The 27088-nt window shown below is 44.2% G+C and overlaps 1 protein-coding gene across 13 annotated transcripts in view; it reads left to right on the top strand.

Annotated features, from left to right (window-relative positions):
- The window catches only part of DMD (dystrophin), a 2127700-nt gene that overhangs the window by 2081057 nt on the left and 19555 nt on the right, over positions 1-27088 (top strand). For all 13 annotated transcript variants that reach the window (XM_045472664.1, XM_045472669.1, XM_045472671.1 and 10 more), the window contains 2 exons: positions 13430-13673; positions 14640-14763. In XM_045472664.1, the coding sequence (XP_045328620.1) occupies positions 13430-13673; positions 14640-14763 (368 nt within the window). The remainder of the gene's footprint in view (positions 1-13429; positions 13674-14639; positions 14764-27088) is intronic.

Below are 27088 nucleotides of genomic sequence, written 5' to 3'. Positions count from 1 at the left end.
GGAAGTTCCAGTTCACGGACCCCGTGGCTGATGGAGACCTGCAGGAGACTGTTGAGAAGACAGGTCTGAAGTTTGTAAGAGCAGTCTGGATTGAGGACCAGTGGGTTTGGGGGCGTGTGGGGTGGTGGCCTTGGAGGCCGCCTCGGGAGAGGTTAGGGGAAAAGATCCATGGAAAGAAGATGAAGGGTGTCCTGGCATACTTGATCGTAATTGGGTATGCCCAGTTAGAAATGGGCTCCTGGCGAGTGCTCCTGGCTAAGTGGATGGCTTCTGCAGCTAACTAAACATCCTTCTTCCGTTTTTCAAACTATCTTTATAATTAAAGTTGACTCTCTTTTTTGCATCTCTCGATTCTGGGTTGCTTACGGTACCCCCCTGACTGCTAACTTTGGGGCATAAATAAACCCCTATGATCCTTTCCCTATAATTTCCTAATAAATCAAAGTGATTTTTTTTTCAAAGATTGAAATAACCTGTAATTTGAGCTTTAGCACTGAGCACAGTTCCCAGTCCCTGGGCATTAGGGTAAGGCTTGTCACCATCCCACCAGAAGGTGAGGGACAGTGTCTCATACATCTTTATCTCTGTGGTGCTGGGTGTACAAATACGTGTTGGGTAAACGAAAGGATGAATACCCTTTGGAATATTCCTGTTCCAGGATGGGTTTGGGGGCGTTGATATCTGGCTGTCTTCCTTGTTTTTCTCCTCTCTGACGTTACTGCTCTTTCCCCGGACCTTTTATTATGCCTGTTTAGGTCGTTCTATCATTTTCCATTCGAGTGAAAACAACTAAGTTGTGGAGGTGGACCCAGACTTGAGCATTTTCTGGGCTTATTTTTAGGCTCTTATTAAAATTCATCATTTAAAAGTATTGAGAAGTAGCTGCATAGCTAATTCTGCAGGCACGTATACACCATTTTGTTCTTTTACGTAATGGCTTAAACCTGATTCCTCCATAGTAGCAGAGGGCATTAGAAAATTATTCTGCACTGGGAAAATACCTTGTGTGCTATCAGAAGAGGATTTTGAATTTAGAATTTTTTTTTTTTTTTTTAAATCTCCGTGAGGGAGAGGGAATCTTTAGCAGGCTCCGCACTCAGTACAGAGCCCAATGCAGGGGCTCGACCCTGTGACACTGGGGTCGAACGCCCAACTGACTGGCCCCCCCCCCCCAGGCACCCCTAGAACTTAATTTTTTATAAGAGCTTTATTGAGATAAATTCCCATAACCATGCAATTCACCCACTCAAACTGTATAATTCAGTCTTTAGTAGTATATTCACAGAGTGGTGCGCCCATCGGCACACAATTTTAGAACAATCAAAAAGAAACCTCTACCCGTTTTTAGTCACTGTGCGTTTCTCCCAAGACAGCCTTGCTCCGGCCCTAGACGGTCGCTACTTTATTTTCTGTGTCTATGGATATGCTCATTGTAAACGTTTGATACAAGTGGAGTCCTACAATGTGTGGTCTTGTGTAAGTGGTTTCTTTCACGTAGCATATTTAGAGAGACACGTCTGTGGTAGCATGTGTTAGTGCTAAATTCTTTTTTATTACCGAATGATATTCCGTGATACGGATATGCCACCATTTTCTCATCATGCAGCAGGTGATGGACAGCTGGGTTGTTTCCACTCAGTGGCCATTATGGATAATGCTGCCAGGAACATTCGTGTACAAGGACTGGGCTGGCTTTACAGAAATGATTCTGTAGTTTCTGTCATTGTAACAGAGGAGGCCATAGGATCAGATATGGCAAGAGTATAGAGCAGTGCGTGCCAGGGAGTGAAGAATAGGCCATCAAGATGAATTTACTAGGAGAATTTAAGGCTGAGTCTAACTACTCATGAGGGACTCAAGCTGGGACACACAAAGCTTAAAATTATGATTCTCCTAGCGACTGTTACGGCTTTTTGCTGACCACAGACAATGAAAGTTTGATACTTTACTGTATTCGTCTGAAAATTGAAACATACTTCTCCCAACGGTAGTATTCCTGGGGACTAGATTCCTCACTTCTAAAACCTCTCCGATCCTAGTGTGCTTTCTGAATGGTGAAGAGTAGCCACTGTCATTTTTGTTCTGGGTTTTGTTGTCTGCCTTATTTCCAGGTATACAGTTAGGATTTTTGCTGACTTTTCCTCTTCTTTTGTTGAAATTTTGATTAATGTATTTATTCTATAGACGATAGCGTGTTAGTCCCCGATCAGGAATTTGTGACAAATAGGTCATTGAAGATAAACTAAAGCCAATTAATATTGTCAGGTTCTGTTAGAACTCAAGTAAGGTATCCCCTGATGTGTCAAGGGCATATCCCCAAAACAGAGTACATCTAGATACATTAACCCTGTAGACCTGGTCTGAACATTTTATGATCGGTGGCCATAGTTGGATGATTTTAAAGGAAATCTCTTCCTAGTGATCTTAGCTCAGTGATTTTATTTTGCCTAGGTGCTCAGCTGTGGTACACTTGACTGTAGCACAGTTGATGGAAAAGACCAAAAAAAAGGCCAAAGTCTGGGGTTGGTGCAGTATTGACTGGGGGGCGGGGAGCTAGAAGTGATGTATATAGAAGGAAGACAAATACTGAAGAATCCATTTGTAAGCACTGTATGTGTTTATTTTCTGCCAAGCTTTAGTTGATAGCTTTCATTTCAGATCATTTATTTATTTATTTATTTTTGGTAGGAAGCTTTCAGCCCACCGGATTTCTAAATCTAAAAAGTACAGAATGTAGAGAGAAAGAAGTAATAATAATGAACAGGAGGAACTGGCCATGGTTCTGAGCCATCTGCACATACGGAAAATGGGCCACATACCGGCTCATTAATGCCTCACCCTGATGAAACGGGTCCTTAAGTCATTTGCCTAGAGAGTCAGCAAATGGCAGAGTCGAGTCGTGCATCAGGGTCTTTCTGATTCGAGAACCACGCGCTCAAACCATGTTCTTGTTTTTTTAATGTTTATTCATTTTGCGAGCTAGCGAGCGAGCGCCCAAGTGAGGGAGGGGCAGGGAGCCTGACAGGGGCTCAGACTCCTGAACCGTGAGATCATGACCTGAGCCCAAACCAAGAGTTGGACGCTTAACCAACTGAGCCACCCCTCACACCATGTTCTAATTCCCTCCTCGGCCATGGATGGTAAAAGGCACCAAAAACGGCGATGTGTCACAAACAACCTAATTTTCCTGTACGTGCTTCAACATCTCTTTTAATGGAGCTATCCCTGGGAGAAATGGTACATTATTGTAAGAGCCAAGTAAGGTGTAATAGACTTGTATAACACCTTTACGCTGAGCAAATTTCAGTGGGAAAGGGGTTGGAATTAAGAGCTCTGAATACATGAAAGGATGACAGTGTTAAGAGAGAAGGATTAGAAAGAAGAGCCTCGGGGGGTCCTGCCATTTTTCCTGTTTTTGCTTAAGACAGACCTAAAATAGGCCTACTTTCACTTCCCACCCTGTGAGCTGCTCCTTCATTAACACTGGCAATGCCAAGGTGCACTAATGTCTTTTGCTGTCTAGTTGAGGAGTATTTTTGACCGGGTGCTTGATAAGATTTTACAGTATAGCTTTAAATTTATTATAATGGAAAAAGCTCTGTGCCGTTGCCCATTTTTAAAATTCTTCAGCCTTGCAAAACTTGTCTTTCCCATTTTTTTTTTTTTTTTTTAGAAACTGCCCATTTGCTAGCTTTATAGTAGCTGTGATAATTCTATATGATAGACTATATTCGCCTGGATCCAGATTGGTGGCTATGACTGAGCTGCTTTTTATAAAGTGTGAGGGTAAAGCTGGATTTCTGTGGGCCTCATCTTTTTAGATGCAGACCTTTGTCGCTGTTCCCTCTTGATGTAATAGACGCTGTATGTGCTCATGCGTTGGTATACAGTTCAGTGTCTCTTCCTGGTAAGAGATAGCATTATGCAATGATGTCATTACGCATGGCACGGAAGTTCCATCTAAGGAGCAGATGACCCACCGTGAACTCAACACCTGAATTCTGTAAACTCACAGAGGTTGTTGTCATCATGTTCTTCATCCTGACTGGCATGTAGCTAGTTAGGATTGCTAGAGGGGCCAGGTGCTTTCATGTTCTCCGCAGGTAGATCTAAGGCCAGTTTGATTCTTTCGTCCATTAATTGCTTAGGAAATTTTTCCTAAGGTTATTTATTTTTAAGCCATCTGTACACTCAGGGTGTGGCTCGAACTCATGACCTCAAGATCAAGAGTCGCGGTCTCTTACAACTGAGCCAGCCTGGCGCCCCATGCTGAAGAATGGACTTTGCTTTAGTGTGACCTTGTATTCTAGAGTACCGTTCAGTGCTCGTAGGGCAGTGTCTCTGAAGTTCTCAAGTAAAGAACATGAGCCAACATGTTCATTTGCTCATTTTCATATGTAACTGACGTTACCTCAGTCCTTTCACACTGTTCTATTTTTCACGAGTTCTTTTTAAATATGTTTATTTTTGTGTCTGACATAGTTAGAATTTTTGCACTGAAGCGTGATTGACATACAGTGTCGTGTCAGTTTCCCACGTACAACGTAGTGATTTCGAAATTCTGTACAGTATGCGGTGCCCCCGATGCTAAGCTTACCAGTATTGACGATACTCCCAAACCCTATACTGTACTTTTCATCCACAGGAGGTATTTTAGAACCGAAAGTTGATCCCTCTTAATCCCCTTCCCCTCATTCGCCTCTCTACTTCTCCCCTCAGGCAGCCACTAGGTCTTGGCACCGATGAGTCTGTTCTGTTTGGGATTTGTTCCTATTGTGTTTTAGACTCCCCATATAAGTGAAATCCTCTGCTTATTGGCCTCTCTCGGTCTGACTGACTCCACTAGGCGTAATACTCTCTAGGTTCATCCGTGTTGTCACAAATAGCAAGACTTCTTTCCTTTGTTACGGTTAATGTTCCAGTGTTGATACACCACATCTTTATGTTTCTTTCAGTGGACGTGTGGGTGTTTTTTGCTCTTGTAAACAACGCTGCTGCACACATGGGGGTGCATACATCTTTCTGGGTTAGTCTTTTCTTCAAATGCCCAGAAGTAGATTTCCTGGATCTTATGTATGGTAGTACAATTGTGAATTTTTCGAGGAAACGCCGTACCGTCTTCCACAGAGGCTGTACCAATTTACATTCCCACCAGGGGTGCACACGGGGTCCTTTTTCTCCCCCTCTGTGCCAACACTTGTTTCTTGCTTTTTTGATAATAGCCACTCTGACAAGTGTGAGGGCCTATCTCACTGCAGTTCGGATTTGCATTTCCTGGATGATCGGTGATGTTAGACATTATTTTCATGGGCCCATTGGCTAGCTGTATGTCGTCTTTAGAAAAAGTGTATGCAAGTTCTTGGCCCCTGTTTTAATTGGATTATTTGGGGTTTTTTGGTGTTGAGTTGCAGGAGTTGTTTAAGACATGATGTGTATTAACCCCTTCTCGAATATATCATTTGCAAATATCTTTTCCCATTCAATACGTTTTCTGGTTGGTTGGTGATGTCCTTTGCTGTGTAGCAGCTTTTCACTTTGATGTAGTTGCAGTTTATTTTGGCTTTTGTCTGCCTTTCCTGAGGAGACATATCCACAACAATGTGGCTAAGGCCAAAGGCCAACAGATTGTTGGCTGTGTTTTCCTTGAGCTCTCACATTTAGGTCTTTAATCCATCCTAAGTTCATGTTTATGTATGGAGTAAGAAAATGGTCCGATTTCATTCTCTGGCAGGTAGCAGTCCAGTTTTCCCAGCACCATTTATTGAAGAAATGATCTTTCCCCGTTAGGTATTCCGGGATCCTTTGTCGTAGACTGTTGACCATACAAGTGTGTGTTTATTTCTGGGCTCTCTGTTCTGTTCCAGTGATCTAGGTGTCCTTTTTCGTGCCGGTACAATCCTATTTTGATTGCCGTAGCTTTGTAGTATAACTTGAAATCTGGGATTGTGTTACCACCAGATTTGTCCTTCTTTCTCAAGATTGCTTTGGCTTTTCAGGATCTTGTGTGATTCCATAGAAATTTTGGGATTATGGGTTCTACTTCTGTGAAAAATATTATTGGTATTCTGATAGAGATTGCCTTGACTCTTGTAGATTGCTTTGAGTAGTATGGACGCTTCAACAATATTAATTTTTCCAGTCCATGAACATGGAATATCTTTGCATCAGTCTGTGACCTCTTTCATCATAGTCTTAGAGGTTTCAGAGTACAAGCGTTTCACCTCCTCGGTTAAATTTTATTCCTAGGTATTTTATTCTTTTTGATGCTGTTGCAAATGGGATTTTCTGACTTTCTGCTAGTCCGTTATTAGTCTATAGAAATGCAGCATATTGCCGCATATTCATTTCGTGTCCTGCAACTTTAGTGAATTCATTCATTACTTCTTAGAGTCTTTAGGGTTTTCCCTATATAGTATCATGTCAACTGGAAATAGTGACAGTTCTATTTCTTCCCTTCCAGTTGGGATGCCCTTTATTTCTTGTCAGATTGCTGTGGCCAGGACTTCCAGGAGTATGTTGAATAAAAGTGGTGAGAGGAGACAGCCTTGTCTTGTTCCAGACATTAGAGGAAAAGCTCTAAAGTTTTCCCACAGTGACTATGATGTTAGCTGTGGGTTTGTCATATATGGCCTTTCTTATGTTGCAGTGTGTTCTCTCTAAGCCCACTTTGTTGAGAGGTTTTATCGTGAATGGATGTTAAGGTTTGTCAAATGCTTTTGCTTCATCTATTGGAATAATCATAAGGCTTTGATCCTTCATTTTCATAATGTGGTGTATCGTTTGCTCAATTTTGTGGAAGATTTTTTCATCTATGTTTATCAGGGATCTTGGGCCTGTAATCTCCTTTTTCTTTGGAACTTTTTTTTTTTTTTTTAACCACAGGTATTAGTTCTAATAAAGGGGCCCCTGAGTGGCTCAGTCGGTTAAGCGTCTGACTTCGGCTCAGGTCATGATCTCGCGGTCCATGGGTTCGAGCCCCACGTTGGGCTCTGTGCTGACAGCTCAAAGCCTGGAGCCTGCTTCAGATTTTGTGTCTGCCCCTCCCCTGCTCGCACTCTGTCTCTCTCTCTCAAAAAAAAAAAAAAAAGAAACATTAAAAAAATTTTTTTAATAAAAAAAATGTTTACTATAAAATACCCGTGAAGCCGTCTGGTCCCAGACTTGTGTTTGTTGGGAGTTTTTTGGATTACCGATTCATTTTCAGTACTACTGATCGATGTAGTCAAACTTTGTTTCTTCCTAATTCAGTTTTGAGAGACTGTAGTTTTCCAGGAACTTATCCATTCATTTTAGGTTGTCCAATTTATTGGTATGTAATTCTTTTTATTTCTGTCTTGTTGGCTGTTCTTTATCCCCTTTCATTTCTGGTTTTATGTGTGTACTCTTTTTTCTTGATGAGTCTGGCTAAAGGCTTATAGCAATTTTGTTGATCGTTTCCAAGAACCAGCCCCTGGTTTCATCGATCTGTTCTGGTTTTTTCGTCTGTTTCATTCATGCCACTCTGATCTTTATGATTTCCTTCCTTCTACTAACTTTGGACTTTGTTGGGTAGTGTTGGTTTTTCCTTTTCTAGTTCCTTTAGTTGTAGGTTAGTTTATTTGGGACTTTGCTTGTTTCTAGAAGTAGGCCTGTATCCCTGTAAATTTTCCTCTTAGAATTTCTCTTGCTGTGGCTCAAAGATTTTGAACCATCCTGTTCCCATTTTCATTTCTATGTATTTTTTTTTTCGTCTTTGAATTTTTGGTTGACCCATTCCTGGTTGACTTTCCACGTGTTTGTGTCTTTCCAGTATTTTTTTCTTGCAATTGATTTCTAGTTACGTACCCTTGTGGTCAGAAAAGAGGCTTGATGTGATTTCAGTCTTGTTAAACTTGTTGAGACTTGTTTTGTGGCCTAACAAGTGATCTGTCTGGGAGAATGTTCCACGTGCACTGGAAGAGAAAATTTTTCATGTCAATTTGTATCTGGACACCCATGCTTGTCCACTGGATGACCTAAAATAATCAGATGCATCTACATAATTGTCGGCTGGAGGGATTTTTTTTTAAAGCTGTACGGAGAATAAGAACTTAATAACGGGAGCCTTCTTTTCAGGAGGACTGGCTGCCGGAAGAAATATGTGCGGTGAATTTGAATTAGTGTTCTTTAGGGAGCTACCAGAGAAATATAACTTACCAGATAATCAAGAGCGTAAATAGATTCTCCCTGGAGTCGTCATCCGATTGCTGGCATCCATTCGTTTCTATTGAAATGACATCATAAATACATTCTAATGAGAGAATTGAGAGGGGTGAGATGTACAACTTCAAGAACACGATAGACATTGTTAGCAGTATATAAATTGGCAGCCAGTATTTGTGGTTGAGCTTTAAAACAACTTCCTTTGGAACTAAGTATTCTATTGGTCTTGTATGGGAACGATCTCCCCTACAGTGTGTCCAAAAAACCTAGCGTTATGATGAACTTTAAAAGGCACTGGCACAGATTTTCTTCAAGATCAGAAAATAAGTATTTCCCTATTTTGCTCTTTCCTGTCGCAAAAATAGGCCCTAACGACGCCGCAACCCGGACTACATGTGTTAGGAAAAGTTATCTTTTAATTCGACACGTCACACGTCTCTTTTTCAAATACTTGGTATTTTACGTGGTTGCTGGCCAAGGTCCCTCTTTTGAGCTCTTTTTGAACCTGTGGCCTGACAGCTTCTCCTGCTTCAGAGTCTTAGGAGGAAAAACTAGTCCCTGGAAATCAACTTTGTTATTGAGCTTAATGGAAGATTTATGCGTGTCACCTGTGTGTTTAGGAGAAAGGCCCTTGTTGGGCTCATTTAATCCTGTCCCGGTAAATTTATGTTGGAATGAATACTGAGGGAACACTGATCCTACATCTATAAAATCAACATGTCCTGGGAGGCTGCTGATGCACATGACATTAGCCCTTGGTTTCAGCCACCTTCCCCTGCTTGTAGCGTTGATCCAGTGGTGGCTGACGGATGGGATGAAAGGAAGAAAACCCGCACGTGCTGAGCAGCGTGTACAGATGACGAAGTGCACCTTCAGTTCCTGCTACAGTAACAGGAATTAAAACTCCCCTTAAAAGGCAGGGGCCCCGAGCCAGGCATTTAAAACCAGGGCTCCACAAACACGCGTCGAGACGTGTACTTGGAGTGAACAAAGAACAGTTTGCACTGCCTCACTTACCTGCAGCCGGGGATGCAGCGTGAGGCTCCAAGGGGAAGAGGCGGGGCTTGCAGTCGCCAAGGAGATCATCGCGACACAGCCTTGAAACCAGGACCTGAACCCTGTTTGCCTGGTGACAAAAGGAGCGATAAGTGCATTCGTATCCATCTGTCAACTACCAATGGAAGGCCTAGCTCTAGACGGGAGGCCCTGCGTGGGCCCAGTCATAAAATTACCTGACAGAGCCGAGTTCAGAAGGAGAAGAAATAGATAAGGAAATACCACTGGGTAAGACGACGACTCCGGCACCTGATGACTCCCTCAGTAGAGCAGGTGACTCTTGATCTCAGGGGTAGGACCTTGAGCCCCACTGCTGGCTATAGAGAGGTGTAAAACTGAAAGAACCAGATGGATGTGCAAAAGGCCTCTTTGCAAACGCCAACTGTGGTCACTGAAGTTCCTAAACTCAAAGAGGACCAACTCTAGGGGCACCTGGGTGGCTCAGTTGGTTAAGCTGCGAAGCCTGACTCTTAATTTAGGCTCAGGTCGTGAGCTCGTGGTTCATGAGACAGAGCCCCATGTCTAGCTCCCCATTGACAGTGCAGGGCCTGCTTGGGATTCTCTCCTTCTCTCTCTCAAAATAAATCAGTCAACTTAAAAAAAAATAAGACAAATTCTAGACTTTACCCCATCAGAGAAGATAAGGACATTAAAAGAAATGAGCAATCAAGAGAGACAGAATTCACCACCAGGCTCCAAAATGTATCTAGTAGGCGCTTTCGAAGAACGTGGAGGAAATGGCAGAGAAGCAGTATTTGAAGTCACAATAGCTGAGAATCATCCAGAGCTGAAGAAGGATAGGAGTCTTTAAGGAAATGGTCCCCTGAGAGGAATTTCCAACATCTGGGAAGGCAAGAAGGGGCCTCTGTAGAGTCATTGATATTCTTTACAGCCCAGCTTTGGGGAGCCCTGGCAGATTCAAATAAACCGTTTCTGGTTTTCACTGGCAAACATAAAACCAGAAATGTAATCCTGTTGTATACACCAAGCCGTGTTTTCTGAACAAAGACACTTATAATGAACTCATTAAAAAAAAAAAAAAAAAAAGAGCTCTTTGGACAGCTAGATCCAGAAGATCAAGATACCAGGGAAGACCTCTCTAGAAAATGTAGTCACTTACCTGTATCTCTGAGAAGAGCACGTCAGAAGATGGTAATCGTTTGCGGTCCTGTCCTCAAGTCCACATCTACAAATAGTGTTTTCAGAAAGAAGACTCTTGAATGGGATTGTGCGTTAAAAGGTGGTATTAGCTGGGACTTTTCGGCGAAGTTGGATTGCTTGTAGTACCTGCAAGGAGGAAGAAAGGTGATTCCTATCGGATGAAACCTTGTAAACACTGGATGCTGCTTCAAGTTCGCAGAAACATTTTTCAAGAGTCAGGCATTGGATTTAACGAATGTCAATAACTACATAGATCGGTTCCCACCTTCAGGACTGACGTGCAGAGTCTGGCTTAGGGTAAACTTGTTTTGAGAAGTTGTCTTATTACGGCTTGGTCAAAGCAGCTTGCCGTGAAACAGTGCAAACACAGCTTTCCTTGAAGCGTGATGGCAGGCAGATAGGATTTCAGTCTAAAAGATCACGTATTGATTTCCCACGTGACTTTCCACCCCTTCTAGAAACCCTGTAAAGTTAGGTCCAGGATAGAGCTTTACAAAGAAAAGGAAATAGATTGGGTTTTAGGTCTTGTCCACCGTGGAGATCCAGCATCTTGGAGGACATGCCATCCCCTGTGGATCTTTCAGTTCAGATAGGGACCCACAGGAAATATTTCCTTGGCTAGAAACCTGGTCACATGATGATCTTACTTTCTCAGACTGGGCAGGGGGAAAACTTAGCTTGTATCGCATGGATTTTTCTCAGAGATCTAGACCTCCCACGTTTGTGGAGAGGAAGTTCTCTCAACTGAGGCCAGATACCCATTGTTCACAGATGATACTTCATCTTATTTTGGTTTTTACCGGAACTACAAGAAAGAGATCGAGAGTCGTAATCAGGCACACGGTAGCCAACAGAAGTGTCCTCATTTGGAACTGTACTCTGGGCACTTCTAAAGCAAGAAGGAAATCTACAGTCTTAAATGGATTTATTAAAAAAAACAAGTGTGGTTTCAGCATTCAACCTGAAGAGCTGGAGTAAAACCCAGTGGATGGCAGAGTGTCATTAATGGATGCAAAGTCAGACTGGAGTAAAGTCTTGGATGTGATAATGCGATAACAGCAAGTGACTTCTTCCGTGTTGACTCTGTATCCATCCAATGTAATTGAAACCCCAAATTTCAACAAGAAGAGCCAAGACACCATTAAGGCAGGACACAGCAGGTGGGCTTCCCAGACACCCATTTATTGCAAGTTGGAGTGTGCGATCTGCACGGCAACATAAAAATAAACCAGCAGAACAGGCCCAGAAGCACACTTGTGTATTGATGAGGGCTTGACGTATTGCAGAGCTACCGTTAGAAAGGAGTGACAAAAAGTTGGACTTGTTAGTGAAAGAGGCTGGTTTCACTTCTCTGTGGGATGGGGAGTAAAATCAGATCGTGTCTTTACAGCAGCCACAAAAGAGTCTGGGTGAAGTTCTAAGTGTAAAAACAAAACAAAACAAAAAAACCCCAAAATTTTAACTTGACACCGTAGGTGTAAGGAAGATTTTCTCAAAAGAAGCAGAACACACAGAGGATATATTGAAATTCGAAATTTGCGTACTACAGGGGGGGCCTAGGCGGCTCAGTTGGTCAAGCGTCCGACTTCGGCTCAGGTCATGATCTCACAGCTCGTGAGTTCGAGCCCCGCGTCGGGCTCTGTGCTGGCAGCTCAGTGCCCGGAGCCTGCTTGGGATTCTGTGTCTCCCTGTCTCTCTGCCCCTCCCCTGCTCACGCTCTCTCTGTCTCAAAAATAAACATTAAAAAAACAATCTGAAATTTGTGTACTGCGGGATGCCATGTACAAAGTTAAACAGGTATCCAAGGAGACAGAAGGAAGTTAATTGCATCTCTGTTTATAATAGTAAAGGTTGGAAAGTACTTAAATATCCACTGACAGGATGATGATGTTGACGTATTCAAGCAGGAGAATAAGACTTTACAGCACTTAAAATCACCAACTATTATGTATCAACATGGAGAAATCTCCAAAACGGTGTGGAAGGCAAAAAGCGACTCTTAGAATGGTATGTACGTTCTTGAACATAATGTTCTTAAAGTCTAAGAACATTGCCAAATAATGCTGTGAGGTTGAATCCCAGGAAATGGCCATTTTTGTAGATTAAAAAAAAAAAAAAAAAAAAAAAAAAAAACAACCCAGCCCGAGACCAGCATCTTTGCTAAGTTCAACCTACTATTTGTGGATACATTCATGGTAATGACAGACCTGGAATTCAGGACGGCATTATCTCCTTGGAAACGGTGGGGCCGAGGGACTGAGATTCGATATTGAGGAGAGGACATAGGAAAGCTGCGACTTTATGTCTTCCAAAAGTTTTTGAAGCGAATACGGCATAGGTCACATTTATTACAAGAGTGTGGTGGGTCACAGTCACGCTCCTACTATGCTGTTAAACACTGCTGTCGAGGGGCGCCTGGGTGGCGCAGTCGGTTAAGCGTCCGACTTCAGCCAGGTCACGATCTCGCGGTCCGTGAGTTCGAGCCCCGCGTCGGGCTCTGGGCCGATGGCTCAGAGCCTGGAGCCTGTTTCCGATTCTGTGTCTCCCTCTCTCTCTGCCCCTCCCCCGTTCATGCTCTGTCTCTCTCTGTCCCAAAAATAAATAAACGTTGAAAAAAAAAAAAATTTTAAAAACACTGCTGTCAAACATGTTTGATTTTGTTTGAAGCCAACCAAGTGTTGATAGAGGTACAAACTTGTGATCTCATGACATCAGAAAGAAATGGTTGCAAAATGACTAAACCCATTGCCGCTCATTCATCTGAATGTGGCACTTACAAGGCCTTTCGTGTAAAATAAAAAGGTTGAAAAGCCTCTCCCCACACCGAGCGGAAGCCTCCAGTTTTATTTTGTTTGATCGTCCTCATGAAAACCATTCATTGAGTACCTCTCTTTCGCTTGCCGTTGTGTTTGGTGGTGGTCAGATGTAGCTCTCTGCCCTCTAGGAAACCCGAAGGCGATGTTCAACTTGATCTTGTTGTTTTTTTTTTTTTTGTTTTGTTTTGTTTTTTTACTTTTTTTGACGCCCACAGGAACCTGCAAGCCGAGTATGACCGTCTCAAGCAGCAGCACGAGCATAAAGGCCTGTCCCCACTGCCGTCCCCTCCCGAGATGATGCCCACTTCTCCCCAGAGTCCCCGGGACGCCGAGCTCATTGCCGAGGCCAAGCTCCTGCGTCAGCACAAGGGCCGCCTGGAGGCCAGGATGCAGATCCTAGAAGACCACAACAAGCAGCTGGAGTCGCAGTTACAGCGGCTCCGGCAGCTGCTGGAGCAAGTGAGGCGCGCGTCTCTCTCCCGCGCGGCGCGGCCGCCGCGTCCTTTGTCCCCCGGCCCCGGCGCTAGGCAGTAGGGCTCTGGGGCCTTTTCCGAGTCTCACTGAGGATCCGTTTCTCGAGTGCTCTGTAGGTGCCTAGCCAAGCGCTGGCTGTCAAGGGCTGTAAGACGACGAGGGAAACCGCTGTATCTTTGTGTGTTTGAGCCACTCGAAGTGGAGCTGGGAAATAAATACCGGAAGGTTTCCACCTGTCTCCTAAAAGCGAATGAAGATCGTGCCCTCTTGAAACGGAGTTCTTTTTTTGTTTTGTTTTGTTTTTTTCTTTTTTTTTGGTTTGAGCAGGGGAGGGACAGAGAGAAAGGGAGACACGGAAGCCGAGGCGGGCTCCAGGCTCCCAGCTGTGAGCACAGGGTCCGGTACGCGGCTCGAACTCACGAACCCGCGAGCCGAAGTCGGACGCTTGACCGACTGAGCCCCCCCGGGCGCCCCGGTTTCTAGTTCCTAAAACCTCCTTTGGAAGCCTCCATTGAAAACCTAGCAAGAGCATGCACTGGGGTAGGCTCTACCCGCACGGAGTCCCACCTTTGTGGCAATTTGGAAGTTTGAGACGTGTTCCCTCCATCTCGTTACTCAATGCAGAAAAGTATGCATTCTCCATTACGTTTTTGAGGTCTCACCTGGTTTCCCCATTGTCACGTGACCTTCTAAGTCGTTCGGTCATCGGGTCTCGTGATCATATAGATCTCGTTCCAATGGAGCTATCATTCCTTTTCCAATGTATAAGGGGGGGGACAGTTCAGATACAAAGACGTCATCTGCGGAGCTTTATCGACAGCAACACTTGGCAAGTTTCTAAGGAAAAAAGCTTATAATTTCTGAGTCCTGAGTACGCTCATTTTAAACGTATACAATTATTGGAGTGCTTATTATGAAAACTAATGCTGTTTTTTTTCCTGGATACCTTAGCCCCAGGCCGAGGCCAAGGTGAATGGTACAACGGTGTCTTCTCCTTCTACCTCTCTTCAGAGGTCAGACAGCAGTCAGCCTATGCTGCTCCGGGTGGTTGGCAGTCAGACTTCGGAATCCATGGGTAAGTGTCTTAGCTACTCCTGCGGTTTGCTTTCCCTTCGGGGCTGGAAATGGTGAATTGTTTGCTCGGAGGTTCGCGTCATGAACCGAATCACCTGCTGTCGGCTCCGTACAAGGCACGGTCATAAATGTCTTCGGCCTACAAAAATGAGTCACACGATCCAGGGCCCCTCCAAGGGCCCGCCGTTCCATTACTCAGGACAAGGCCACGTGGGACAGCCTGGCTGGCTCAGCCCGTTGAGCATCTGACTCTTGATTTTGGCTCAGGTCACAATCCCAAGGTCGTGGGGTCGAGCCCCGTGTCAGCTTCTGTGATGAGCCTGGAGCCTGTCGGAGATTGCCTCTCTCCCCCTCTTTCTAGAGTAACGAAAGAAAATTGTAGAAAGGAATAAGGCCGTCTAGTCTTTAAGTTCCATTCATTTTGGAGGCCAGAAAAGGCTTCACCCTGAATTGCTTTCTGTGAACAGTTTTGAAGGGTCAAGGAGGAAGCGAGCACTCTTTGAACAAGGAATGACATTAAGTGAAAATGAAGACCTTGGGCCAGGGGCTCAGAACTGCTGTAGAGAAATCTGGTCCAAGCAGGAGGGCAGGAAATAATGCCACAGAGGAAGGCTGGGATCCCAGTACAGTGACCTGAGTGTTGGGCAAAGGTGTTTGACTCCTACTGGTCAGTGTTGGAGAGCCACTGAAAATCCTGTTTCCCAGGTACGCAATGTCTCAAAAGATCTATTCTGGCAGCTGTCTCCGGCCCAGAGGAAAACTTTTATAGGTGGAAAGAGAGATCAAGAGGCAAACACAAAAGGCCCAGTTATGGGAGTTCAGAGTCTAGGCTTGAGAGACATCAGGGTAGGGTGGGAAGACAGGACTGCGAGCCTAGGATCTGAAAATACGGTGCCTGGGGCTCCAGGCCTGACTGGGAACGGAGCCGAGGCCACTTGGTTGGAAGAAGATAGTCATCCCTTTGGGGACATACTGTGACAAACCGGCAGGTCCAAGTCATGTGCGGAAAGGAGTTGAAGCACAGGTCCGTAACTGGTGTGAAAGGATGGGCTCGGGGATTTGATGGCGCCTTCCACAGAGTCGACAGCTGCAAGGCGTGAGCTGAGAAGCTGGTCACGAAGGTGCTGGGATCCGGTGTCTGGAGGCAGACCTCCATTTGGGTGGCGGGGTAGTGAAGGCGTGGCAAGCAGGTAGGAGGAAGATGCGGGCACAAGGTCAAACGCAGAAAACGAATTACAGCGCGTTGCGCCACGTAAACGCACGAGCCACTTCTGAGAAAGCATTCGCAGCCGAGACGAGGGAAGTTGGAGGATTTCTGTCTCTTCAGGGACGTAAAGGACTGGGTCATCTCGAAGACGAGGGAGGCTTAAGCAAAGGGAAGACGCTCGTGAAACGTGACTAAGTAACAACAAGAACTGGAGTAGAAGATGAATTGGTTGAGGACACGGTCTAGTGTTTTTCAGCAGTGTTCTCTGCTAGGACGGGGTTCGAAGAAAACTGGAGGGCATGAGACATAAATGATGGCAGACGGTCACCAGCCATCTGCCTGTTGGATTTTCCTGCCCTGCTAGACTTCGACGTGCGGGGGCGGGTCGTGAAGGCCCCAAATACTTGCTCTGTCCCCCTCCTTTCTCAAGGCACAGCATGAGGCAGACCCCGTGTTTTCTGTGTCCTTGTCCCTGGGCCGAGACTGGTCATACTTGACCCTCTCGATCTTACCTCCAGGAAGGGAAGAGACGCGTGTTCTCCTTGATCCCTCACCCGTAGACCTCTGGTATCCTGGTGTGTTGACGAATTCATTTCATACTTCATTGATACTGAAGATGTTCCATCGATGAGCATATAGAGAGGCCAAGTGCCCAACCAACATTGGTGGGACGGACAGGAAGAGTGAAGGATGTGAGTTCTGTGGTGATCAGGGACCACGGTCTGGGAAATTGGAAAGTTGGACGTGATGAAGGTAAAGTGCTTTCAAGCCCTGCCCATGTGAGCTGCTGCTACATGGAGACCATTGAGGGCTGCTTTTCATGGGTTTGAGGAGACCCGGACTGTTGGGCTCTTCAGACGGTAGTGAGGTTCTTAGGACTAGAGGAAGGAAGATGAGGGCACCCAAGAGGGCAAGAGGGCAGTGGACACAAATCTGATGAATTTTTAGACCTTCAAGCCGTGGGCAGAGTCCTGTGTCCCTCCAGAGAAGTCAAATCTCGTAGGAAAGCCAGGTTCCAGTGCTTCTGCGAAGGAAGAGAATGTGTGGGAAGCACTCTTCCTGGCTTTATGGCACCCCCCGGGATGCAGGGCGGTGTCGGCATCAGATTCCCTGTCTCCCCGTGAGATCTGAATACAACTCACGGACTGTTGGCGACCGAAAGTGATAGCTCAGCACACGAACCAATAGATGCCTTTGAAAAGTCTGTAAACTCCAAAAACAACAGAGGTCGCGGGCCTTCCTTGTTAGTTCCCGCTGCAGGACTTCCCCTTCCTTTGAAGTCCTAAGCAAAGCATGCGAAACTGAGTTGCATATTTTTAACAAGTGAGATTCAGACCCCTGGGAGCTCAGGAGCATTCATTATCGAGGCCTGTCATCACTGGCACAGAGGCAGTGTGTCCAAAAAGCACCCAAATGACGGTACACGTCAGGTTGTGGTCCTGACGATTTGGAGAGCCGAGACGGTTGGGGCAGGAGAGCTGTACGTGGTGCCTTTCGCCTAACTGGCTACTGTCAAGTGGACTGGCTGTGTTTTTGGTGTTTGTCCAGCCCTGTAACCATCTTCTCGAAGGGTGCATGCGAGTATGTGAGTGAGTGCAGCCCGATTCTTTCTGCTTTGAGTGTCCGAGCAGCGATAAGGCTGGGAGTTGCAGAACCACGCCGCATTCTTTACAGACAGTCTCCCGGTGACTTTTTAACGTGTCGTCCCAGGCGACCTAATGAGTCAGAGTGCTTCCGGCAACCGCCAGGTACTCAGCACGGTGAAGTCTCTGCATACCCTATGTGGCTTCCCGTACGTTCTGTGATGGGGACAACATCACGAAGCTTACATTGTGTTGGAAGAGACAAATTAACAAAGTCTACCTTCTTTTGGCTTTCGTGAACTACATATACAGGGGTCTGTGACTTAGTGACAAGTCCTAATTGCTGACTACCCCTTACCTTCTTCCCACTTTTTCATCCAATTTGGGTAAAGAGGTTCCCTAGCTGCTTATTCCGAGTAATTTCAAACTATGGCAGAATTGGAGTTAATTGAACATGTTGCCACGTTTGCTCTCTGTGTATACACCTCTGTATGCAGACGGTGTATGTTTGCAGTGTAAGTGCCTATTATACGTGTGCAGAGTTTGTTGGTTTGTATATTTAACTGGCGCATTTGATAATTATATTCCACACATAATGACACTTCACCACCTATCTTCTAAGACTAAAGGTCCTCTCTTACAGAATTATCACACGGGGGGGAGGGGGGGCCTGGGTGGCTCAGCCAGTTAAGCATCCGACTTCGGCCAAGGTCATGATGTCCCAGTTTGTGAGTTTGAGCCCCACATCGGGCTGTGCACCCATAGCTCAGAGCCTGCTTCCAAGCCTCTGTCTCTTTCTCCCTCTGGCCCTCCCCTGCTCACACACGCACTCGCTCCCTCTCACAAATAGACGTTAAAAATTGTTTTAACTAAAGAATTATCACACAGGAAATTAACACTGATACAATAGTCTACATAATTGAAATTGAAATAGCCCCAGTTCGGCCAGTGATATTCTTTATAGCTTTCCATCCAGTGAAGGGTCACATTTGCCCTTAGTTCTCATTTCGTCCTAGTCACCTATGATCTAGAACACTTCTCCGTGTTCCTTTCTTCCTTTCCCTACCTTCTTTTGATTTTTTTCACTTTCTTGAAGAGTGTGTTACACCACGAAATGCACACATGTCTGTGTCTGGATGAGTTTGGACATCGGCGTCGGCCCCTATCACGACCCCAAACAAGGTCCTAAATATGTTGCCCGCCTCCATAAATCAACCCTCTCCTACCTTGTCTAGCCGAGCCCCGTCTACGCAAGAAGCATTCGTTTTAGAAAGCAAGCACAACACATCCTTGTGTAGACAGAGAAACAATCCACATACTTAACAGGTTTACTTGGAGGTTCTGGTTAAAGATGGCGGTGGCAGAGTCCTGAAATTACCTCCTCCCACAGACCTACCAAATCTATAACTGCATACGGAACAATTCCCTCTGAAAGAAACCCAGCACATGTCAGTGACTCCTACACACTGCAGACAAACGGCGGGGGGGACAAACACCCCGCGTTGAAACAGGTAGGAGAGGCTGAGACACAACGCAATGCCGTCCTAAACTCCAGCCCCCGTGTGGCAACACGCAACTGCAAAGGAGCTCACAGCCTTCCCGGGGAGAGCGCTGAAGCTCGCATCTGATGCCCCAGCTTTCCAGACTCCTGCCTGAGAGATGGGCCCCCAGAACATGTGGCTTTCAATTCAACAGGGCATGAGTCCAAGATAGCCAAGGGCTCACACGGACTCACCATGGCTAACCCCTCGGGGCTCCGCGCAGGGGCGACAGAGTAAAATACACCCACTCCGTCTTCAGAGAGGCCGCCTTATTTATCACAACAGCTTCAGCCTGAGGAGTAGGCTTCTAATTTAACACACACACAGGGACCACCTGAAATACTCCCCGGCAAACGTGGAGGCTGGCGGTTACCATCTTGCTGCCCTCCCGCCGCCTCCCTCCAGGTCACGTGCGATCTCTTGGTTTTCAAGGCTGCCACCCGGGAGACACAGAGCTTGATCATCCGGATTCAGTGGCCAGTAGGGCTTGTGTTCACAGGTTCGGTGGGATGGTGGCCAACAAAAAAATGTAAACGGCTCTCCCTCGGGGCTCAGAGCACAGGGAACCAACGCCCCCTCCCACCTCCCAGCCTTGCCCCGAACAGAGTAGATCCGCAGGCTTGAAAAGCTGCTGGCTGAGATCCTCCCCTTTGGCACACTGACAGGTCTTGGCTTGCCCTCAATCACTGGGTGCCACTAAGAACCAAGAAAGCTGCTTGGACAAACAAACGTTTGAGAGACAACCAAGAGCTAGGGCAGAGTTGAAAGAGAAGATTCGTCTACAAGGATTTTAAACCAGTCCAAGACTGGGAGAGGTGGCTGTTTTATCCAGTGCATAGAAACCAACACAGACTGTCAAGGAAAATGAAAGAACAAAACAAAACCTCAAAAGAGCTGTTAATGAAGTGGACATGAGTGATTTTAGTGATAGAGTTCAAAACGATGGTCCTAGTGATGCTCATCACGGTCTCGGGAGCAATGCAGCTAAGGTGAAAACTTCACCAAAGACAGAGAAAACAGAAGACAGTACCCAGTTGAAACCCCAGAGCTGAAGAATACAATAATTGAGCTGAAAAATACTTGAGAGGGGTTCAGTAACAGATGACATACACTCAAAGAATGGATGAGCAGTCCCAGACAGGACAGTAGAATCCATCCATCAGAAGAGCAAAGACTGAAAATGGCCTAAGAGACTTCTAGAATACGATCAAGCTGACAAATATTCACATTAGAGGGGTCTCAGAGGAGCAGAGAGAGAAAGAAAGGGTCAAAAAACTTTCCTAACTTGAGCAAGGAAACAGACAGCCAGATCCGGGAGCCCAGAGAGTTCCAAGTAAGAGGAATTAAGAGACACACACCCAGACACGTTATAATTAAATTGTCAGAAGATACAGACAAGGAGAGAATCTTAAGCAGCCAAGAAAATGTGTGAAGTACAAGGGAACCCATATAAGACCATCAGATTTGTCAGCACAAACTCTGCAGGTCAGAATGGAGTTCCATGATATATTCCAAGTGTGGAAAGAAAAAAACTGCCATCCACAATACTCTATTCGGCAAACCTGTCCTGCAGAAGTGAAGCAAAGATAGAAGAGTTTTCCACACAAGCTGATGGAATTCACACCACTCGGCCAGTCTTACAAGAGAGGCCAAAGGGGCTTCTTTAAGCTCAAAGGGCACTAATTAGTGACAGGAACATATATGAAAATATAAACCTTACTGGTAAAGGTAAATACATCATTACATTCAGAATAATGCTGTAATGGTGGTAGGTTAATCGCTTAGAAATTTCATATGAACGTTAAAAGGCAAAAGTAGTAAAAATAACAGTGATCCATTAATGGATGCACTAGATAAAAAGATATAAATTGTGTCATCAAAAGTGTAAAATGTTGAGAGAGGAGTAACAATGGAGAGTTTTTATTTTTTATTTTTTTGTTTTTTATTTATTTTTGAGACAGAGACAGAGCATCAACAGGGAAGGGGAGGAGAGAGGGAGACACAGAATCCGAAGCAGGCCCCAGGGTCTAAGCTGTCGGCACAGAGCCTGACACGGGGCTTGAACTCACGAACCACTAGATCATGACCTGAGCCGAAGTCGGACGCTCATCCCACTGAGCCACCCAGGCGCCCCAAAAATGGAGAGTTTTAGAATGCATTCAAACTAAGTTGTTACCAACTTTAAACAGACTATGACACAGAGATTTTATATAAGCCTCATGGTAACCGCAACACAAAAACTTTTGGTAGACACATAAAAGATAAACAAATCAAGGCACATGACTACAGAAGATCACATCACAGAGGAAGAGAGCAAGAGAACAAAGGAAATACGAAATAGCCAGAAAACAATTTTGAAAGTAAGTGCATACCTGTGAAAAATTATTTAAGTTTCTTTCTCTTGCGAGAGAGAATCCCAAGCAGCCTGTGCACTGCCAGCGCAGAGCCCGATGTGGAGCTCGAACCCATGAAGCCATGCGATCATGACCTAAGCTAAAGCCAAGCGTTGGAGGCTTGACTGAGCCACCCAGGTGCCCCTGAGATATTACTTTAAATGAAAACAGACTGAAACCTACAATCTAAAAAGCCCCACCCAGGACTCCAGTGTGCTAACTCACAAAAGACTGAAAAGGACCAGCACCTTGTGATTTCACTCAGATGTGGACTCTAAAAGACACAATAAATGCACAAACGAGAAGAGTCAGAGTCAGACCGATAAATACAGAGAACAAACTGATGGCCGCCAGAGGGGACAGCAGTAAAGGATGGGGCAAAATGGGTGAAGGTGAGTGGGAAATAACAGTCTTCCGGTTATGGGATGATTAAGTCAAGGAATAAAAGGCACAGCACAGGGACTGTAGTCAATGATAGCATTGTATGGTGACAGATGGGAGCTACACTTGTGAGCACAGCGTAAGGTACAGAGAAGTTCAATGACTAATGTGACATTGCATATATCAACTCTACCCGAAATTTTTAGGAACTCCCATCTACGTGCTGCCTATAAGAGACTCACTTCACATACAAGGACACATGCAGACTGACAGTAAAGGGATAGAGAAGGATATTCCATGGAAATGAAACCAAAACAAAGCTGGGATGGCTTTACTGCCATCAGACACAACAGGCTTAAAAACAGAGACTGTCATAAGAGACACACCAAAAAAGGCACTAGGTAATAAGGGGACAGTCCAATAAGGATATGACATTTGTATGTATTTATGAACCCAACATAGAAGCACTAGAATATATACAGCAAATGTTAACAGACCTAAAGGGAGAAATTGACAGTAATACAGTAAGAGTAGGGGACGTTAATATTCCCCTCTTTATTAATGGATAAATCATACAGACAGAAAATCAGTAGGCAACCACTGGACTTAACTGATAACTTAGATACCCAGAAACAGAATATGCATTCTAAAGCGTAATTGGAACCATCTCCAGGATAGATCCTATGTTAGAGGCCACCAAACAAGTGTTAGTAAGTTTAAGAAGATTGAAATCAAGCATCTTTTCTGACCACAATGGTCTGAAACTAGAAATCAGTTACAAGAAGAAAACTAGATAATTCCCAAATAGGTGATTAAACAACATGCTCCTCAACAACCAGTGGGTCAAAGAGAAATCAAGAGAGAAATTTAAAAAATACCTTGAGACAAATGAAAGTGGAAACAACATACCAAAATTTATGGGACACAGCAAAAGTAGTTCAAAGAGGGAGTTCACAGTGATAAATACTTACACCATGACACCAGAGAAGTCTCAAACAACCTAACTTTACAGTTCACGGAAGTAGAAAAAGAAGAACAAAGTCCAAAGTTAAGAGAAGGAAGGAAATAAAGATCAGAGTGGAAATAAAGGGAATAGCATCAAAAAAAAGGCAAGATCAATGACACTAGGAGCTCAGTTTTTGAAAAGATAAAAATAGACAAACGTTTAGCTACACTCACCAAAAGAAAAGGAGTCAAAATTAGAAATCAAAGAGGAGATGTAATAGGTGATGGGGATTAAGGAGTTTACTTATTATGATGAGCATCACGGATGTACGGAATTGTTGAATCACTATATTGAACCCCTGAAACTAACATAACACTGTATGTGTACTGGAATTTAAAATTAAAACAAGAAAAGGAGATAATAAAACAGATTGTCCTAAATACAAAGGATCGTAAGAGACGCTTACAAACAATTATACGCCCACTACCTAGACAACCTCGAAGAGATGGATGGATAAATTCCTAGAATACCGCAACCTACAAAGACTGGGTCATGAAGAAATACAAGATTTGGCAAGACCCGTTACTCATAAGGAGGTTGAATTGGTAATCACAAACCCTCCAACCGACAAAAGTCCACATGGCTTCTCAGGTGAATTCTACCAAACATATAAAGAGTTCATATGTATCCTTTTCACACTTCCAAAAAATTGAAGAGGCGGGAACACTCCCAGGCTCATTTTACGAGGGTAGCATTACCTTGCTACCACAACCGGACAAGGACACCGCAAAAGAAGAAAATGATAGGCCAATATCCACGATAAAGACAGATGCAGAAACCTCGGCAAGTGTTAGCCCAACACATTCAACAATATAATAACAAGGATCGTATACCACGATCCAGTGGGATTCATTCCAGGGATGCAAGAATGGTTCAACGCCTGCAAATCAATATGACACAACACAGCAATGCCACCGAGGATTAAAATCAGACCATCCTTTCAGTAGGGGAAGAAAAAGCACTTGACAAAATTCAACATCCATCCATGATAGAAACTATCACCCAATGGGCATAGAGGGAATATACATCAGCATAATAGAGGCCATATGGAACAAGCCCACCGCCAACATCATGCTCCACAGTGAAAAACAAAGCTTTTCCTCCAGGACCGGGAACAACACAAGGGTGTCCACTCCCACTGCTTTGATGCAACATAGTATTGGAAGTCGTAGCCAGAACAGTCACTGAAGAAAAACAAAAACCAGCCATCCAAATCATAAAGGAAGGACAAAAATGACCCCAGGTTGCAGACAATGTGTTTTATATAGAGAAAAGCCTAAAGACTCCACCCACTAATTTTTAGCAGACACTCCACCCACTAACTAATGATTAGTTAGCACTAATAACTGAATTCAGTAAAGTTGCAGGACACAAAATCAATATCCAGAAACCTGTTGTTTCTCTACGCTAATAACAAGCTATCAGAAAGAGAAATTAAGACAACAACCCCATTTACATCAAAAAGTTAATACATAAAACACCTGGGAATACATTCAATGAAGGTGCTGAAAGACCTGTACAGTGAAAGCTATCAACCATCGATGGAAGAATGATGAAAGAAGATGCAAACAACGGAGAGCTATTTTATGCTCATGGGTTAGAAGAATATTGTTAAAATATCCTTCCTACATAAAGCATTTGCGTTAATGCAGTCCCTATCAAAATCCCAAGGGTGTTTTTCACAGAAACAGACCAACCCTAAAATAGGCATGGAACCACCAAAGACCCCCAATAGCCAAAGCAATCTTGACAAAGACCAAAGCTGGAGGCATGATGGTTCCTGATCTCAAACCATATTACCAAGCCATAATGGTCCAGGCAATGTGGTATTGACATTTAAAATCAAACAGAAAGATCGACGCAACGGAGTAGAAAGCCCAGAAATAAACCCATGCATATATACTCAATTTATCTATGACAAAGGAGCCAAGGATATACAATGGGGAAAAGAAAGTCTCTTCAGTGAATGGTGTTGGGAAAACTGGATATCCATAGGCAAAAGAATGAAGCTAGACTACTATCTTGTACCTTGCACAAAACCCAACTCAAAACGGGTTAAAGACTTGAACGTATGACCTGAAACAATACAAGTCTTAGGAGGTAAGCTCCTTGCCACCTGTCTCAGCAAGGACTTTTTAGACTTAGCACCACAAGCACAGTTAAGCAAAAGCAAACAAGTAGGACTACGTTCAACTGAAAACCTTCTGCACGGCCGAAGACACCATCAACGAAAAAGGCAACCTATGGAATGGAAGAAGATATTTGCAGATCCTTTCTCTGATAAGAGATTATCATCCAAAATACATGAACTCCTACAACTCAATAGAAAAAAAAAATCTGATTTTCAAATAGGAAGAAGAGCTAAATAGACATTTTCCAATGTTTATGTCCAGCAGGTACATGCTTCCTGCTCTCAAATAGATGGCCAAAAGGTACATGAAAAAGTGCTGAACATCACTCATGTCCAGGGAAATACACGTCAAAATCATAATGAGATTTCACCTCACACCTGGTGGAATGGCTGTTATCAAAAAGACCAGAGATAACAAGTGTTGGTAAGGATGTGGAGCAAAGGGAATTCTTGGGCATTGTGGCAGGAATGCAAACTGGTGCAGCCACTATGGAAAACATAGTATGGAGGTTCCTCAAAAATTTAGAAGTTCAAGTACTACATGATCCAGTAATTCCAGTTCTGGGTATTTATCTGAAGGAAGCATAATCACTATCTCAAAAAAAATATCTGAACCACAGTGTTCCCTGCAGCATCAGTTATAATAGCCAAGACATGGCATCAACCGTCATGTCCAATGACCGATAAAGAAAACGTAGTGTGTGGGGCGCCTGGGTGGCGCAGTCGGTTGAGCGTCCGACTTCAGCCGGGTCACGATCTCGCGGTCCGTGAGTTCGAGCCCCGCGTCGGGCTCTGGGCTGATGGCTCAGAGCCTGGAGCCTGTTTCCAATTCTGTGTCTCCCTCTCTCTCTGCCCTTCCCCCATTCATGCTGTGTCTCTCTCTGTCCCAAAAAATAAATAAACGTTGAAAAAAAAAATTTAAAAAAAAAAAAAAAAAAAAAAAAAAGAAAACGTAGTGTGTGTGTGTGTGTGTGTGTGTGTGTGTGTGTGTATTCAATGAAAAACCATCAAAGAGAATAAAATCCTGCCATTTGTGACAACCTGGATGGACCTTGCAGGCGTGATGCTAACTACACTCAGTTAGAAAACGATAAATACATGATCTCATTTATATGTGAACTCTAAAGAAAAGGAAACTCATAGATACACAGAACCAGATGAGTGATGGCCATAGGCAGGGTTGGGAGAAAGGAGTGAAGGTGGTCAAAAGGTAGAAACTTCTGTCGATAAGATAAGTTTTGGCGATGTAACATACAGCATAGAGACAATTAACAATACTGTACTGTGCTGTATAATTGAAAGTGGCTAAGTGAGTAAATCTTAAGTTCTTGTCACAAGAAAAAATGTGTAGGTATTTTGGCGACCAGTGTTACAGTCATCAATTTGCAATATATACATATTTCAAATCATCATGTTGTACACCTAAAAAAATAAATTGAAACGAATATTGGCTCTGAATGTCACTACCTTTCACTGTATCATTCACAGTGTGGAATGACCCCCTTCCATACTGACCAGCTAATCATTGGCATCAGCATTAGTTACTAGAACATATTTAAAAACCTGTACAAAGCAATTGTATTCAAAATTGAAACCAGGTACCCTAAAGCCTAATTTAAAAAGCCATCGGAGAAAGGCAGTAAAGATAGAAGTAATAAGGTAATCATACATCGAGTTGGAAACTGGTTCAAGATATAACGTGATTTACATTAGTAATCTAAAGAAAAATAATGGTGGGGGTAGTTGTTTGTATACAGCCCCCCTTTTAGGAGAAAATCTAGCACATTGTTCCTATTTGATACAGAGAAAGCAGTTGGCTTAGGTATCATCAAAATCACAGATAAAAGGATTTGCAGATCTTTTCAGCATAGGCTACATAGGTTCTGGCTGGTCACTTTTTTTTTTTAATGTTTAATTTTGAGAGCACACAAGCAGGGGAGGGACAGAGAAAGAGGGAGACAGAATCTGAAGCAGGCTCCACACATGAGCACAGAGCCTGGCATGGGGCTTACACCCACAAACTGTGAGATCATGACCTGAGCCCAAGTCAGGGATGCTCAAATGACTGAACCGCCCTGGCCGAA

Source organism: Leopardus geoffroyi, chromosome X, assembly GCF_018350155.1.
Source record: "Leopardus geoffroyi isolate Oge1 chromosome X, O.geoffroyi_Oge1_pat1.0, whole genome shotgun sequence".
Lineage (NCBI taxonomy): Eukaryota > Metazoa > Chordata > Mammalia > Carnivora > Felidae > Leopardus > Leopardus geoffroyi.
The sequence above is the reverse complement of the archived record's forward strand: the minus strand, read 5'-3'. Positions and strand labels throughout refer to the sequence as shown.